General features: G+C 38.0%; 2 protein-coding genes across 4 annotated transcripts in view; one reads left to right on the top strand and one right to left on the bottom strand.

Moving 5' to 3' along the window:
• The window catches only part of Pds5a (PDS5 cohesin associated factor A), a 99,240-nt gene extending 81,426 nt beyond the window's left edge, over positions 1-17,814 (top strand). For 2 of the 3 annotated variants that reach the window (XM_050149865.1, XM_050149867.1), the window contains 11 exons: positions 24-160; positions 2,549-2,672; positions 2,867-3,071; positions 4,031-4,145; positions 5,238-5,370; positions 6,157-6,276; positions 8,286-8,348; positions 8,951-9,096; positions 10,034-10,142; positions 11,689-12,041; positions 13,724-15,340. In XM_050149865.1, coding sequence (XP_050005822.1) covers positions 24-160; positions 2,549-2,672; positions 2,867-3,071; positions 4,031-4,145; positions 5,238-5,370; positions 6,157-6,276; positions 8,286-8,348; positions 8,951-9,096; positions 10,034-10,142; positions 11,689-12,041; positions 13,724-13,736 — 1,518 coding nt within the window. In that variant the 3' untranslated portion in view covers positions 13,737-15,340. The other variant, XM_050149866.1, reaches the window with a different exon arrangement.
• Positions 1-18,707, bottom strand: part of N4bp2 (NEDD4 binding protein 2) — a 330,918-nt gene that overhangs the window by 207,192 nt on the left and 105,019 nt on the right. The window lies entirely within an intron of this gene.

The raw sequence follows: 18,707 nt of genomic DNA, 5'->3' as shown, positions 1-18,707 counted from the left end.
TTTAGCATGTTAATATTTTATAGGTACAGGCAATTAAACTTCTGGTAAGGTGGCTGCTGGGTATGAAAAACAACCAGTCTAAATCTGCCAATTCAACTCTTCGGTTATTATCAGCGATGTTGGTTAGTGAGGGTGACCTGACAGAACAGAAGAGGATCAGGTGAGCTCTTCCTCGTTTTCCTTGACCATAAGGTTGGGCAAGAGTTGCGTACCATTCTTTTCCTGACTGATAATGAGTGTTAGCCTTGCACTATAAGCTTAGGAGTTATCTCTCTTGAATACATTGAAGAATGTTAGCCTTTTTTCATCATTTCCGAAAACTATGAGTGTCTGCTAATAGACTTATAATCATCTCAGTGTTAGTAAACATTCATATTTGGTGACTGATCAAACAGTTATTTGTTGAATTTCTGCTCTTTGTTTATTTTATTTTATTTTTGTTTTTTTGAGACAGGGTTTCTCTGTAGCTTTGGTGCCCATCCCGGAACTAGCTCTTGTAGACCAGGCTGGCCTCGAACTCCCAGAGATCTGCCTGCCTCTGCCTCCTGAGTGCTGGGATTAAAGGCGTGCGCCACCACCTCCCAGCTTTGTTTGAATTTTTTATGTAATTTTATTTTTGAGACTTTTTTTTTTTTTTGGCTTTGGAACCTGTCCTGGAATTCACTGTGTAGACCAAGCTGGCCCCAAACTCACAGATCTGCCTGTCTCTACCTCCCAAGTGCTGGGATTAAAGGGAAGCCCCACACCACACAGCTGAATTTCTACTCTTTGTAACACTATGAAAAGTGTAGCAAAGACAGATGACCCTGTAATGTGATTGAACATGTAGAATGGCTTAAAGATATTAAAATGGCTTTTAATAGTGGCTCAAAAAAAGGTGGGGGGGGGGAGTAGAAGCTTTCCAATAAGTTCAAGGAATGTTTATAGATGCAAAAGGGGAAAAATGGGTAAATTAATTTCAACCTTTCAGTATAGTGAAATTAGTGTCTCTTTTTTGTTTCTTATTTGAGGAAATTGTCAGGTTCCTTATTTCTTTCAAATACTTTATATCAAGGGCATCAACAAACATAACTCGTGATTTTTACTTAAATTTACATGAGAGGACTGACACGGCTATTTTATATTTCATGAATTCGGTATTTATTAAGTACTGTTGTGTAAAACTGCACCAGTTCTGTTCTATGCTCTACTCATTACGCGCTATGGTCACTAGGCTGATAATTTAAAGACACACACACACACACACACACACACACACACACACACACACGGGGCCACAGGGATATCCTTGATACAAGAATGCCCACTTTATTGTGCTCAGGGGCAGCTTATATAGGGCTCTGGCCACTCCCCAGCTCTTGGGATCTTTTAGCTGCAGACCCATCAGAGCAACTGCAGGCTGCTCAGAGCAGAGGAAAACAAGTTCACAAGAAATTCAGGATCTCTCTGGTGGTCCACGGTCCCCAACACTGTTGGATACTAGGTACTGCTGTGTGTGTGTGTGTTTTTAAGATAACGTTATTTCCTCCGAAAACTATATAATCTGCTCATGAAAGTGTTATATATGACAACTAGTTCATTATATTATGTTTAATGCTTTGATAAATTGACGCAATATGCAAAAATAAAATAAAGCCCAACTTTCTCATGGCAAGTAAGCCAACAGAAGGAGCTAGTTTGGCAGTGATGAAAACTTTGGCATACCTTTACAGTGTGCTGAAATGCCTTGTAATGAGGTCTCTTAACTCAGTGATACATAGGCACAATCCTCACCGGAGCTAAATGTTAAATATTGCCAGTTGACCTAGAAAAAAATGTTTAACTATTTGGAAATCTAAACTAAGTAACATGATATAAATTTAAGTAATACCCTTTTCTCCATCCAATTGAAAATAAATATTTTTGTGTAGTGGGAATTAAGAAAATGGATTCTGTACTTATTCTCCTCTGAGTTAGTACCATCCTTGTAAAACTCTGAAACTTTTTATGTCTTTCCTTTTAAACATGTTAATACTGACACATCCACATTCATGAAACTTGATAAAATAACCATTTTATATATATGTATATATATAAACATAGTCTAATCTTTTGTCTTTTCCTTTGAAACATCTGGTACTTTATAATTGTCTGCCTATTTTACTTATAAACTGTGAGATTAATGTAGAGTCATAATTATGTGTATAAATATATGTGACAATAGTTTTAAAGTGATGATTGGCTTCTATTTGGTTTGTTTAAATCAAGATTTCACAATTAATAGTGTAATTGACAAGGGATTCAGATTGTGACGAAATAGCTTTTCTAAGTAGTTTGTTTGGTAGAATAAGAAGACTTGCTTTGTTGAATAAAAGTTTGAATGTAGACCATGGGTAGAAACCATAGTTAACTGGAGCCTTTCCTCTTGGTTGAGTCCATAGACGCAAAGTCAGTGCCTTTACATATATATTAAGTTACCTACTATCTGTCTCACACTCAAGAAACAATCAGAATTTTATGTGATAATGATGTTTATAGAAATGTTTATTTTTTGTTTGTTTGTTTATAGTAAATCAGATATGTCTCGCTTGCGGTTAGCTGCTGGTAGCGCCATAATGAAGCTTGCTCAGGAACCTTGTTACCATGAAATTATTACCCCAGAACAGTTCCAGCTTTGTGCACTTGTTATTAATGTAAGTGGAAAACTTCTTTCTTGTCTTCAAAGTTGAATGCGTTTACTTTGCTTTGAGTACAGACTCATTTGATATGTGAATATGCATAATAAGAGATTATTGCTATTGTTCCATACTAATCATCATTTAAAGTGCATCTGTATGTAAGCCATTTTTTACCCGTCTTGTGTATCTTTGTTTTTGTGCTGATACAGGATGAGTGCTACCAAGTAAGGCAAATATTTGCCCAGAAGCTTCATAAAGCACTTGTGAAGTTACTGCTCCCTTTGGAGTATATGGCGATCTTTGCTTTGTGTGCCAAAGATCCTGTGAAGGAAAGAAGAGCACACGCACGCCAGTGTTTACTAAAGAACATCAGCATACGCAGGGAGTACATTAAACAGAACCCCATTGCTACCGGTATGTATACACTTGATAGTTGTCCTAGTTAGGGTTTCTGTTGCTGTGAGGAGACACCATGACCATGGCAACACTTAGAAAGGAAAACATTTAATTGGGTAGCTTACGTTTTCAGAGGTTTAGTCCATTATCATCATGGTGGGACATGGTGACATGCTAGCAGACATTTTGCTGGAAGGAGCTGAGAGAGGAGTAGAAGGTACATCTTGATCCTGCAGACAAGAGGAATTGGGACATTGGACATAGCTTGAGCATATATGAGGCTTCAAAGCCTACCCCACAGTGACACACTTCCTCCAAGAAGGGTTCACCTCTTAATAATATCATTTCCTATAAGATTATTAGGGCCAATTACATGCCAACAACCACAGTGTACATCAGATAGAGCACTCACATTTCCTTGTAATTTATCCTAAAATGGTTAACTTTATAGAGTGTTGTCATTGTAGCTGTAGTATGTTTAGAAACTGAAATCTTGTTTTGGAGTCATATTTAGCTTTAAATTGTTTGTGGTGGCAAGCACCTTTAATCCCAGCATTTCTGAGGGGCAGAAGCAGATGGACCTCTGAGTTCGAGGCCAGCTTACTCTGCAAAGCCAGATCTAGGACAGCCAGGGCTGTTACATAGAGAAGCACTGTCTCGAGGGAGTTGGGGGTATTGTCCTGGGAACTATATTTTCTTATGCAGTCAGCAGTGTGGTTTAATTTGTTCACATTACTCAGATATTAAAGTATGTGCTTTTTTCCCCCTGACTTCCAGTCATCTGCTATATAACTTGTTTATTCTTTGGCTTTGATTTCTTGCAGGATAAAAGTAAAAATATTACGGTGTCATCTGAACACACATTCCTTTCCATTTGTAAATATCTGAGAAAAAAATAGAAGCAAATGGTTAGAATTCAAACAATGAAAGAATTTATAAAAGCTGTTTTCGTTAACCATGATTTTTTTTCATTTTAGAGAAATTATTATCACTACTGCCTGAGTATGTGGTTCCATACATGATTCACCTGCTAGCCCATGATCCTGATTTTACAAGATCACAAGATGTTGATCAACTTCGTGATATAAAAGAGTAAGTTGTGTTTCAGAAATTCCATGGGAACATCATGAATTTTTTTTTATATAATTTATTTTAATTTTTTGTGTATTGGCATTTTGCCTGCATGTATGTCTGTGTTGGGGACTCTGGATCCCCAGGCACTGGAGTTACAAACAGTTATGAGCTGCCATGTAAGAGCTGCCAGTGCTCCTAACTGCTGAAGTCCAGCCCCTGAATTTTTCTTAATTTATTGTATATTTTTTAAAATGTTACTTTAGAATTATTTCCATTTAACCATCCTTTCCTTACTCTTTTGTTTGTTTCCTATTTATAGATACTCATCTTTCTACGTCCTGAAATAGATTAATAATTTATTTTAGATTTTATGCTTTAGTTTGGTAATTTATAAAGCTGTGATGAAAATTTTTCCTCATGTATTAAGAATTTATTTATTGGCTTGTATACCATTTTTCTTGGAATGTGCTAGTTGGGGGGGGGGTGAGGAGAGAGTGAACACCCTACCTACCTAAAATAATAATCATTAGGACTGGTGATGTGACTCGGCTGGTCGTTTATGTTCCCTAGTATATATGAAGCTCTGGGTTAGAGCCCCAGACACACACAGATCAAGCATGGGAGCATATACCTAATCTTTCTTTTGTAGCATAGTGTGGCCTCAAACCAACTGTATAGTGAGAAGACCTTGGCCTCCACTTCTCAGGTGTGTGCGACCACACCTAGTTTGTGTATTGCCAGAGATAAAAAGTCATGGCTTCATCCCCATCCCCTCACATAAAATGCTATCAGATTAATTCTACATTTTCAATGGAATATAGCAGGTACTCTAATCTGTAAATCGTTTTGGGAACTTGGCGAAAAACAAGCTCTGTCCATATATTTGTCAGTTCGCCAAGTGATCTTTGTGTTTTGTATGATTTGGGGTTTACTTGTCCTTGGAAAACACTCAAATCCCATCATCACAGGTTTGTATTAATGAGTGGGCAAGAAGAGAGCGCGGAAGTGAGTTTACGAGGCTCCGCTATAAACAGCTAAGCTTCTCTGTAAGATTGACTAATCCATTAAGCAAAAAAACCATTTGTTCCGTTCAATGTGTTTTCCACTTAGGTGCCTGTGGTTTATGCTTGAAGTCTTGATGACAAAGAATGAGAACAATAGTCATGCCTTCATGAAGAAGATGGCAGAGAACATTAAGCTGACCAGAGATGCCCAGTCTCCAGATGAGTCTAAGACGAACGAGGTAAGACAGATGTCAGGGTGTGGATATCAAAGGAAAATACACTAACTGACTTGCCTGATAGTTTAGATATTTTGTTTTCTACAGATAGGGTTTCTTTGTAGCTTTGGCTGTCCTGAAACTTGCTCTATAGACCAGTTTGGCCTTGAATTCACAGAGATTGGCCTGCCTCTGCCTCCTGAATACTGGAATTAAAGGCAAGCACCACCCCCACCAGGTTTGTTTGTTTTTTTTTGTTTTGTTTTGGGTTTTTTTTTTGGATATTTTTCATGTATATGAGTAGGTTGCGTGCATGAATGTATACCAAGTGTGCCTAGTGCCCATGGAGATCAGAAGAGGGACCAGGTCCCCTGGAACCAGAGTCATGGATGAGTTACTATGTAAGTGTTGATAGCCAAGTCCATAGCAACGCGTAGTATTAACTCTTGAGCCTTTTCTCCAGCCCTGGTTTTGAGTTTCTTTTTAATGCCTATACTCACAAAGTTTGTTTTTCTGGAAACCGTTAACATTGTACAAAAAATAATAATAACCCTGAGGAGGGTACAGACTGATAATATACAGCAGTCTTGTGTTAGTAACGTCTTTCTAATGAGAGAAAGTGGATATGCCTTTGGTTTGCCTTCTTTACTAGGATTCTGAAGAATGCTGAGCAGAAACAGGAACTGTTCAAGGAGCAAGGGGTCACATGTCTTTCAACCTGAATTTATATATCTGATGGAATTGGTACTTGTGGTTATTATGTAATCGTGGAAGTTATGTAATTGTTTTTATTTTTTTTTTATTCTCTAGAAACTTTATACAGTTTGTGATGTGGCTCTGTGTGTTATAAATAGTAAAAGTGCTTTGTGCAATGCAGACTCGCCAAAGGATCCAGTCCTCCCAATGAAGTTCTTTACACAACCTGAAAAGGTAATTTTCTTCACTTTATTTTTCAATCACACTAAAGATAATGGAATTTTTATCATCAACTCCAGTGATGAGTATAGTTTTAAGGGCAGATTTAACAAAAAAAAAAAAAGCCTATAAATTTATTGAGAAATGGAAGCTTGTTATTCTTCTCTAGGTAGTAGAGTCCAAATGAAGCTTTTTGCTACTGCTCAGTCGTGCATTCTGGGTATGACAAGAAGCTTTCAGGTTTTAAAATTATTTTATCCTATTTTATTAAAATAACTACTTGTGTGTTTTCTTTCATTGTATGTATATTTGTGTTTTGAGCTTTACACTCAGGACTACAAAATGCTAGGCATAAAGCTCTACAGTGAGCTTCATTCTCACCTGTACAGAGGGTCAGCACTTGAAAGGCCGAGGCTGGAACATCATTAACTCAAGGCCAGAGGAATAATGGGTGGATAGATGGATGGACACATAGAAGGCCAGGGGAAGGATGGATGCATAGATTGATAAGATATAAGATGATTGAATATTTGCCTAACATATTAAAGGCATGCTGCCACGTGCCTTGAATGTCAGCAAAGCAAGTTCCAGGACAGCCAAAGCAAAGAAAGAGAGACAAAGAGTCCTCATAGGTACATTAAGCCTCTCATTCAGTTCTATCACAACTGCATGAAAGTACATTTCCTAAAAGAAAAATGGATACAGTACTATATAAGGCCATTTTTGTCCATACATACAATGTTCTTTAAGTTTTTTTTTTTTAAGTGAAAATAGTAAGACATTCCTCTGCAGCCCTATGGGCCACCTCTGGTCCCAGTCGTCCCCCAGATTATGTCTTGCTGTAATGCTCAAACTGATCTTGATCTTGTACTCCTAAGGGCAAATGATCTTCCTGCTTCTGCCTCCCAGGTGCTGGGGTTGATGGTATTGCCACAGATATTTGTTGCTTTACTAACACGATTGTACTTTATTCTTAACTTCCAGCATATGTAATAGGGAAAGTCATCAAATGATAAATTTTGAGTTGGTCATAGTACTTAGTACACAGCTTTAATCTCAGCATTGGGAGTCGGGTTGGACCTCTTGTGAATACAATACTAATCTACATACTGAGTTTCCAGGGTCACCGGAGTTCTTCCCTCTCCAATCCCTCTCCCCCCAAAATATAGCGTAGATACAGATAGACATAATTTAGTAAAACATCATTGTTTGCAGTTGATTTAATTTTTTTATTGACTAATTGGTATCAATACTGTTAGGGAATGTTATGTTTACTTATTTGTTTTGTAGTGTGTTTGTCTTTGTAATTTGAACATAGGTCTTACAGTTCTAATAATTCCTGCTTTTTGACCTGTTTCAGACTGGCTTTAAACTTGAGATCCTCTTGCCTCCACCTCCCAGTAACTGGGAGTATAAGCATACATCACTGTACCCAGCATATATTGTTAATATTAGAAGTTAAAGATAATCTTGGATAAGGCTGGCATGGTAGCAGGAGAATCAGGAACCCAGCAGCTGGGCTACATGAAACTGTTTTTAAAATTACTGTGCTAATAAATACATATTGTCTACTTTATCAGCTGAAAAGTAGATTTTATACTATAGTAAGAGGTAGTGATAATACTTTAAACAATATGAAAAACTAGAAATACAGTTTATTTAAAATGGTGAAAGTTGTTTTCACAGGTACTGCATACACATGGTACACTTACACAAATGCAGGCAAAACACTTATACACATAAAAATAATCTTGCTGGCTGTGGTGGTGCTCGCCTTTGTTCCCACCACTGTGGAGGAAGAAACAGGAGGATCTCAGTGAGTTTGAGGCCAACCTGATTTACATAGTGAGTTCCAGGACAGCCAGGACTGCTTAAAGAAACCCTGTCTCAAAACAAAGAAACAGAAGTTTGAAATGCTCAAAGGTTGAGGATGTTATTCTGTGGGAAAGTTTTCCTGGGTTCACTAATACTGTTTAGATGATAAAAGTGTTCCATTTTGTTGTTTTGTTCTTTTTTCAAAATAGGACTTCTGCAATGACAAAAGTTATATTTCAGAAGAGACAAGAGTGCTTCTGTTAACAGGAAAGGTACTAACACATCTCCTCTTGGGAGCTTTGTTCAATATGTTTCTTGTGCCTTTTTGCCCCCAGATTATTAGGGATGCATTATGGGTTTGTATACCATCTATGTTCTCAGATATTTTTCTACAGTTAGCCACTATTCAGAATCATTGCTGTATACTCTTAGCTCTGGTGAAAAACTTAAAACTATTTAAAGTTCATAGTGAAGAATTTCATAAATAAAAATAAATAGATAAGAAAGATAAATAATTTGAAACACTGATACAGTAGAAATAGTCATGAAAGTAAGGTGATGTAAGATTACATATTCAATTGTCTATTTCTACGGTAAATGCATCATTTATTTCCATGTGTTTTAGAGGCATGCATTTTGTTTAAATTAAGGAATAAGAGATAGTAAATATTATTATTTATCCTCATTATTAAGTGAGGATAGTCCATATGTTTTTGCTTAAAGAGAGCCAAACACTTTTTCTAGATTTATCATAATAATTTTCCAAGAGAACAACCACCCCTGGCTTAAACATTAAAACATATCTTAGCTGTTTATAAATTTTTAGGTATTTCTTTCTCTAAAGTGTTTTTGTTGTGTTGTTTTGCCTTTCCAGCCAAAGCCTACTGGAGTGCTAGGTACAGTAAACAAGCCTTTGTCAGCAACAGGAAGAAAGCCTTATGTTAGGAGCGCCGGCACAGAGACTGGAAGCAATATCAATGCCAATTCAGAGCTGAGTCCTTCAGCCGGAAGTCGTTCAAGGCAATTATTTTTCTCTGAATACATTTTGTTCTCTTACTGCTTGGCTTACATTTTAACTTATATCCAAGGGATTAGATCATAGGATGAGGTTCTGTGGAATATAAAATAATATTCATGTGTTTTAGGATTTTTTTTTAATGTTGAGACTCAACAGTGTACTGTATCTTTTCAGAAACAGGGTCTCACGTGTAACTCTGTCTATACTGGAACTTGATGTGTAGACTAGGCTGGACTCTCACCTGCCTCTGCATCTGCTTCTCTGGTGCTGGAATTAGAGTTGCGCGCCACTACACCCAGCTTACAAACAAAGCCTTGTTTTACACTATAGGTTGTATACTACAAACTTGTGGCAAGCCTCTTACCTTAGCCTCCGTACTAGAATTGCAAACTTAAATACTAAGACTTTTAAGATTTTACTGTTACCTGAAATTTAAGACTAAAATAGTGTTTAAATCACATCACAGCACATTCAAAAATAGAAATTCTGGAAGAGCTGTAGTTTAAACCAGTGGGGACTCAACCCCTCCCTGGCAAGTGGATTCATAGCAATACAATCTATTAATAAGTAAAATTATTTTAATTCTGCTTTGAGATAATGCTTAGAATGATTTCTTTTGGGGGAATTATTCCCCCCTGCGGAGACAGGATTTCTCCATGGAACAGTCCTGACTGTCCTGGAACTCGCTTTGTACACCATGGTTTCTGGCCTCGAACTCACTGAGATCCACTTGCCTCTCTGCCTCTTGGATGCTGGAATTAAAGGTGTGCGCCAACACTACCCGGCTTAAAACAATTTCTTCATAATTTTTTTGTTGTTGGTGGTTGATTATAGGCAGTGATTTATGTCTTTTGCTATGAATGTTAAATAAAAATGTTGTAAGAAAGTAAATGAAAGACCTTTGTTAGTTTTTTGTTTGTTTGCCTGTTTTTCTACTAGGGAACAGAGTTCAGAGGCATCAGAAACTGGAGTTAGTGAAAATGAAGAGAACCCTGTGAGAATCATTTCTGTCACACCTGTGAAGAATATTGATACTGTAAAGAATAAGGTAAATGTTTCTATATTTGTTTGTAGTGCTGGGGGCTGAGGCATGCACAAGTTAGGGCTTGAGAGATGACTTAGCAATTAAATACTAATGATGTTTCAGAAGACCCAAGTTCAGTATCCTATACGACAACTCACAGCTGTCTATAACTCCACCTCCAGAGGAGCTGACACCTGGCCTCCGTAGGCACCAGGCATACATATGACACGCAGGTGTACATGTGAGCAAGATTTGCGTGAAATAAAATTTAGAGTATGTAAACAAACAGTTTAACAAGTAGAGTTTTCCTTTAGAGATTTTTACTACACAAGGTTGTGGTAAAAAAATTATAGACAGCAGGTTAGTGCAATACCACAGTTTATATATGTGTTTAATTTCATACTCAACTGTGCTTTTGCTCTTTTAAAGTGATTCTTTCTATACCCATCCTCTTCAATTTGTAGATGATTATTTATAGTAACACACTTTTCCACACTGCTACTGCAAACCCTTTACAAGAACAAATTTGAGAATTGGGCGGGGTGGCGTCTGATGAGAAGGAGATGGATTCCCTGGGGCAGGAGTTGCATTTGGTTTTGAGCTGTCTTGAGGCCAAGTGCTAGGAGCATAAGTCAGATCTGATTTTAATCCTGGCTCTGCCACTCACTGGCTTGCATGTTGATTGAGATTGCTTTACTTCTGTAACCTTCCATTCACTTGTAAAATGAAATTAGTTGCTTAGTAGGAATGGCTTGAAACAGAGCATGGTAATAAACAACACAGGAGCTCCTTCACTACCAAGATCCTTGGAATGAAACCACTAGATCTGCTTCTTATGGGATCCATGTACAGAATTAAGTAAACTGGGCATAAAGAAACTCATAAGGTGCCTTACTGCTATAGACATCTAGTCATATATTCTTACCTTTCTAATGGAATGAAGCAATTCATGAGAAACCCTGGCATCACAGCTCCTGTAAAATGGTTTCAGAGGGACTCTTGATACCGCTCCACTCATAGCCACTTAGCTCAGTGATCTGAGTTCAATCTCTAGGTCCCACATGGTAGGGGAGAGAACTGACTCCTGCAAGTGGTTCTCTGACCTCTATTCATATGTTGTGGGATGCAATATGCACACGCAAAATAGATAATAAAATGTAATAATGGGTACTTTCAGGGAGCTGGAAAGATGAGTCAGTGAGAAAGAGCCTTTGGTGCATGACTAAGACTTGAGCTTGGCTCCCAGTACCCGTGTAATGATCCTGGTGTGGTTTCATATGGACCTGTATTCCCACCTCCCACCCAAGTGAGCCAGGAAGGACAGTAGGATTCTTGGAATTAGCCATCTACCTACCAAGCCAAACATCACAAGCTCCACATTTAGGGGGCGACCTGGAATAAGGCTAAACATTGAAGAGGAAGACACACAATGTACTTCACACACATAAATTGGATCCACATGCACACAAAATTAAAAACTGAATTTATTTTTTAAAATTTATAATCTTTTCTAATATGCTCAGGTATTTAAGGAATTGGTGTTTACAAATTTGTTTTTGTGATCTTTTAGGAAATTAATTCTGATCAGCCTACCCAAGGCAACATCAGCAGTGACCGAGGAAAGAAGAGAATTGTAGCAGCAGCTGGTGCTGAGAATATCCAACAAAAACCAGATGAGATAGTAGATGAGTCAGGACCTCCTGCGCCTTCCAAACCCAGAAGAGGACGTCGCCCCAAATCGGAATCTCAGGGCAATGCAACCAAAAATGATGATCTAAATAAACCCACTAGCAAGGGGAGGAAGAGAGCTGCAGGCAGCCAGGAGAGCCCTGGGGGTCTGGAAGCAAGTAATGCCAAAGCGCCCAAGCTACAAGATGGAGCCAAAAAGGCAACACCAGCAGAGAGACAAATTGATTTACAAAGGTAATGCACCTCACTCATCCTCACCACGTCAAGGGCCAGGGAAAGTGTTGACAGAGTATTCAGAGTAGGAAAGAACATGCTTCCCCACGTTGGGGAACTAGAACACATTTTCATTAATTGTATTGTTACAGAAAATACATAAAAACCGAAAGTGATGGTACCCCTCTGTAATCTCAGCCCTGTGAGGCAGAAAGAGGAGCTAATGAGTTCACCACCAACCTGGGCTATGAAGCAAGGTCTTGTCTCAAAAGAGGGAAAGAGATCAAAAATTAAAGTAGTTTTTTAAATTACTACTTTGAAGAGAATAACATTCTGAACATAATAATGGATAAGCCTTTAGGGCATTATGCTTAATTAAATAAACCAGTTTCTAAAGGACTTGATGATTCAGGAGTGTTTTTTGTATTTTTTATTTTGCTTGTTTGAAGCCTGACAAGCCTTGAACTTTGGCAGTCCTGCCACCTTAACCTCTTGAATGCTGGGGTTGCCGGTGTGAACCTTTGTTCCTGCAGCTGGGGATTAGCAGCCCCTGTGAGGTTTCTGTGGTAGTGGCTCTTGCAGACTGAGGAGACAGACCTTATGTTGATGAAGTTTCAGTGGAGGGCTCCGGGAATGCCCTAAAATTGGGTGGTTAGGGCTACTGTACTATAATGTGAATATACAAAAACTCTACTGTGTTCTGAAAGTAGTTTGCTACATAGAAATCTAAGATGATTTTATTCTCTGAAATGCTGGGGAGTGGAATCATTTTAGATTTTGAATTTTATGGCATTTGCATGTATATAATAATACCTAAGAGATAGAAACCAATTCTAACACAAAATTCACAGTTTTTCTTATTTTGCGTGTGTGTGTGTTTGGTTTTTCAAGACAACCTTGGCTGTCCTGGAGCTCACTTTGTAGACCAGGCTGGCCTCAACTTCACCTTCCACTGCCTCCCGAGTGTTGGGTTTAAACATGTGCACCACCACTGCCAGACGTGTTTGTTTTGAGATACAGTCTCACTGTAGACCAAGCTGGCCTGGAGCTAACTTTGTAGATCATTGCTTAACTTTAGGCAGCTTAGGCCTTTCATGTGCAGGTATTGTAGACATGAGCTACTGGACCTGACTTCTTATATGTTTATACACAGATCCTAAAAAATACGAGCTGAGAATGTATCTCAGTTGATAAAGTGTTTGTATGTCATGGATGATGTCCTAGGCTTCATTCCCAGTACCAGCGAAACTTGGGTGTGGTGGCTTAAAAGTTTAAGGTCACACTTACCTGGTTTGAGACCAGTCTGGGCTACATGAATAAGACTAATGAATAAATAATAAAAAGGTAGCTTCATGGAATATTTTTAGTGCATATATATTCTTGACAGCATTCTATCACTTGATCATGTGTGTAATTTATCATCAGTATTTTGTAGCATTTCATATTCTTGGTTTTCAGATTAGGGTTGTGTAAACCCTTAGAGTAGCTAATGCAGTAATGCTTGGTGCTGATGCTCAGCAGCTCTCCAGAGCATGAGGGCCGGTAGAGCCTTGCATCCCTTTGCTTATGTGAATGATGAAGGTATGATTAAACAGCAAGCACAGTGCTGAAATCCTAAAATACTGTACTTTAAAGATGAAGTTGTCTTGATTCTGCTGCTGTTTGTGCTTGAGAATGTTTATTTGCATGTTGTCCATTTGCAGCTCGTTTGTGTGATCCTTCTTGTGAAGATGAATATGTCACCATAGTTTTAATAACTTTTAGGTAAATATCAAGAATTTAACATAATCACATTTTAAGCTAGACGAACTTCCTTCAAGAGCACATGCAGAGAAAAGCCCCCACTTCAAGTTTTAGTGAAAAGAAATAGTTTTGGAAATTGGAAAACTTAGAGTAGTTGGAACACTCAACAAGAAGAAACAAACCATGGTGAAAGTTGGTTAGATTTACCTGTAAAGCAGTGGTCATGACACTCCTTTGCCAAACAGCAGCTAAATGATTGTTTAGAATTAGCAACAAACTAATTTTATGGTGGGGAGTCAATTCAACATGAGGAACTGTATTAATTGGTTGTAGCATTAGGAAGGTTGAGAACCACTGTTGTAAAGGGGATGCGATATGCTTGTGTGTCTGTTTGTGTGTGCATTAGGAAAAGTTGTCTCGAGTATATGTGGTCAGCCATATAGTAAGGAAGTGTGGCCATTGCTTTAAATAAATCACCATTTTCACCTTAGTAGCCTGTTAACACTGATGGCTACAGATGCATTTCTTTTTTAAAATCTCTCATCCTGTAAGCATTCAGGACCCTATTATTTCTCCCTTTCTTCTTCCCTATCCCCTTTACCTTACGTTATTTATTTTATTGGAACTGGTCTCAACAGCTCAACTTTTGTGTTGGGTCTAAGATTTGTTGCTTGAAGAATGATGTTTTCCTATTTAGTTCAGTCTGATAAAACCAAAAATAAAGGCCGGTGGTGGTGATGCACACCTTTAATCCTATACCTGATGTAGAGGCATGGTGGAAGCCTATGACTTGAAGGCCAGCTACTGCTCCAACTTTTTAATTTAAAAAAATTTAGAAACAACAGACTGGCAAAGATAACTCAACCTATAAAAGCACTGGCATAATAAGTGTCTGCCTGGCATAATAAGTGTGGGATCTTGGGAGTTTTAGAATCTTGGAATTCTGGTCTTTCTTAAGCAGAAGGATTTACTGGTTTGCTTTGCAGTGAGAAGACTACATAAGCTCCTGCCATACAACTGTTTCATTGGTTTACAGGGTTGTCAGATATTACCCCAGGTCAAGCCTAGCCTCCTGAATTTGCAGATTATAGGCCTGTGGCTATAGCTTGTGTATTAAGTTTGATATAAATATACTTTCAGTAAAAAGTAAATTTCTTTTTAATCTTTGGATTGGTTGGTTGGTTTTGTTTTTCTAGGTTTGTTACAAAATTGTTTTTGTTTGTACAGCCCAAAAATCAAGAGTTGCTTCACTGTTTATAAATTTACTGTCCAGTTTCTAGTTATAGTTTTTCTCCTATAATTTCATTTTTAAAAGGATTAATTAAAAACGGGCAGTTCTTTAAGATGACTGGCTTAGCATTTGTAAACAAATAATCGCTGGCCACAGCACTTGGCAGCTGCGCAGAGACTCATGTGTTGGCATTGTGTTTTTCTTTAGCTTCTGGCTTGTTCCCTAAAGCTAGTGAAATTCCAGCTCTGAAAAGAAGTTCTAGTTCACAACTTTAGACTGAAAGTATGAAACACAGTGGATGGTTCTTTGGGGCTCGTCCTTCCATGTGTTCTAACGTTGTGTTCTTCTGTCCTAAGGTAAAAAGAGAACTTACTTACACAGGGAGGAAATGAAGGCCAAACAGAAGCAGATTCCAGGTTATGTAAAAACTTGGATTCAAATGTCCCCAAACAGAAAATGAAGCTCACTTCAAATACACACTCTCTGCCTTGAGAACTGAAAGAAGCTAGCCTTCCTTTTCCACAGCCACAGTCCTCTGGTGGGCGTGTACAGCAGAGACTAGAGAGAGGCTGAAAGCGTCTCCGTTCTCCCCTCCCCAGACTTTTCCTGGGAAAAGTCAATAATTAAGCAAATTGCTTAACTCTTGGTTCCAGTTCCTGTATATCTGGAGCTTAAAGGCATCATAACCATTGTCTCCATGCTGCGGTTGTCACGAGAGTGGAGATTCCTCACACTGACACTGAGCGTCCATCCTCACACAGGAGAGCAGGTGTCTACTGAACAGTTCTTACGGAGATCAGATGGCATTTTCTTTGTGTTCCTTTTGGAAACTTATGTATTATTCTTTCTGCCTGTCTACTTTTCTGCAAAAATGAGATGTACAGATTTCTGTTCCCTGCTATGAAAAGTAATATCGTGGCAATTTTATAAATGTTGCTTTCTGGTTTTTATCAGAATGAGAAAATAATGAAAATTATTATTGATTTGCAAGTCGTAAACACTTCATATTATGATTTCTCCTGTTTTAGTTTAATATAATTTGCAATAAATGTACATATTGTTTCATAAGGAATATCACTTTTAAATGGTTTTGCTCCTATGATTATGTTGGAATATTGGGATTTTTAAAGGAGTAAAGACTGTCCTGGATTTGGTTTTATAATTTTTGTCACCAGATTTTTATTATTAATGTAAAAAAAGAGTTGTTTTTTCCCTTTTGTTTTGTCTTTGTTTTTCCTCTGTGATAGAAGTAGATGGACACTGGCAGCTTTGTAAGAAAACAGCTGTAGGGTTGCTGTCAGCTTTCAGTTCCCTGCTGTTAGGAAATAAGCCTTTTATTTTTGTCTGATAATTGGGGCTCAATTTTTAACTTTAATTTACAGACAACTGTTACATCAATATTCTGTTCCTTGGCATTCATTATTCAGCATAGATAATGTGTGCACCATTTGTGTACACATAATCATATTTCATTTTTGCATAAAATAAATGCTTCTAGATGTCCTATGGAAGTCTTCAATCTTTTTATCATGCTTTCATCTCTTAGGAGTTTTTATGTGAAAGGGCTAAAGTCAGAGAAGCAAAGGAAATGATGATTCCAGTCAACTCTCGGTTATCTGTGTAAAACAGAGGTTATTCTTCAAGTGAGCAATTTTGTAGTCATCATAAACATAAGAATAACAAGGGCATCTGCAAGAATGGTTGAGGAGAAACTTGAAATTAACTTTTTCTCATCCTCAGAGTTTTTGCCTGTCTCTACTTTCCCCACTTGGATTGTGCCCAAAGCCCTAGCAGAATGTACTATATTTGCATTATGACTTGGTCTCGATGGGATATATAAAACCATTGAAGTGTCAAAATTTTCTCCAGAATGAAATTCATAGATGATATGTCACTTAGGTTCTCATAGATAATTGAGAGTGGGCTATAAATTGACTGGGTGAAAGTTGGGTTTTTTCTTTTAAGTATTGTAGCTCTTTTACATGCACATGTTTGGTGTCAGAAGATGCTAGAGAACAGTGGATACCAATGACAACAACATTTCTTGAAAGGGCATAAAAGCCCTACTCTTCCTGCTGCCTCTCCATGACCTTTTAGAAAAAACAAACATTGCCTCCATACGCTGACAGAGTATCTATGCATACGGATCAGTAAGGTCCCTCAATCAATCAGTGCTATATTCTATTTAGAAGAAATCTGAAGTTCAGACAACTTGATTCTTAGGGCCTCCGATTAGTCACAAGGTGCAAGAAGGGAAGGTTCCTGGGTGTTTAGTATTTTAACAGCACAGCAGAACTGTCCACATTCATTATGGCTCTCTGGAGTTCTGCAGCAGGACAGTTATTTTCAGGGTCTGCTCCTCATGGGTAAGCATGAGGACTAGATCTCTGGCTTGAAGGGAGAGGAGAGAAAACTCTTCAAGGATTAATCCCGAGGGACTCGATTTCTGGAAATGTGTCAGGTTTTCTTTAAAAAAGAAAATGTAAAATCTCTTAGGAATTTGGTATTTACATCTCAGAGAAATACAACACAAAAGTGCAGACTTATATTTGGGAATTACTGTTAACCCTTTGTGTCTAGTTTGAAGCTTCTTGTATTTGTCTAAAACTACAAGCCAGACTTTTGTATCCTTTGATAAAAGTGTGTATAATGTAAAGTAGTTTTGCATATCCCTGTGCTGCACATGGGCTGGGTTTTTAGAATTTTTTTAAAGACTTTAAGCAGAACCTTGTAATTTGTGTAAATGACAAGTGTAAAATCCTTCCATAAAATGCTTACAAATATGCACTGTTTCAAATAAAACCAAGAAATGCAGCATTATATAGGAGTGTGGGAACCTGAATATCCATGCGCCCTGTGTCAAAGGTCAGTGAGACATGGTTGCTCACTTCCCATTCAAGCCTCTGATGGAGCTTATAGTGACTGAAGAAGAAAATGCTGGACCATCATTTCTGAAGGATCTTTGGAAATTTTTCTGATGTGTTCTTTAAGCTAAGAACGTAAGAAGGAATGATCTTTGTTCCCTCCTGTTGTGTGGTAAATGTGTCACAAGTGGTGAGCATGATGTGCTGGTTTAATAATGGAGAGTGAGCACATCACGTAATGGACAGAGTAGGAGATGGACAGAATGGGAGGTGGGACAGACCATCAGACTAGCTTTACATTTCACCTCTATCTGATTCTCCCCATATTTAACCCTTAATATTCATAGATTCTATAACTTGATCAAAGAACTAAGCTGAAGGATATTTTCTAGGGGGTGTACTTGCGCTGTACTTCTGACCATTGTTCCACAAACAGTATCATTTAGCAATTTAACAAAAATGTTGCGGTATTTAGTGTATCATTAGTAATTCCACCTGAAATAGAAGGGAGAGAAGATGTCCGTCATGTAATCACTACACCCTTTCATGTTGGTCTTGAATATTTACAAAGGTAAGTGGGGGGGAAGCTCTGTAAGCTCTGATAATCCTCAACCAATCTCTGTGCTGAAGGAAAGATGTATTGACCCAAGTTCTTTGCCTTCATTTCAACAAGGCTCTAGCAACTCTGACAACTGCTCTTGCTGCCTGCCAGGTAATACGGCCAACAGAACTTTCTAAATTACATCCCTTTGTACCTCTTTCCCTTTTTTTTTTTTTTTTGGGTCTTTGTTCTTATTTATGAGTGTTTTCCTTGCATGCATGCCAGTATTTTATGTGCATGCCTGGTTT

This window comes from Alexandromys fortis, unplaced genomic scaffold (genome assembly GCF_014885135.2).
Source record: "Alexandromys fortis isolate MF-2015 unplaced genomic scaffold, M_Fortis_MF-2015_v1.1 scaffold_0, whole genome shotgun sequence".
NCBI lineage: Eukaryota > Metazoa > Chordata > Mammalia > Rodentia > Cricetidae > Alexandromys > Alexandromys fortis.
This window is presented reverse-complemented; position numbering and strand designations above follow the sequence as displayed.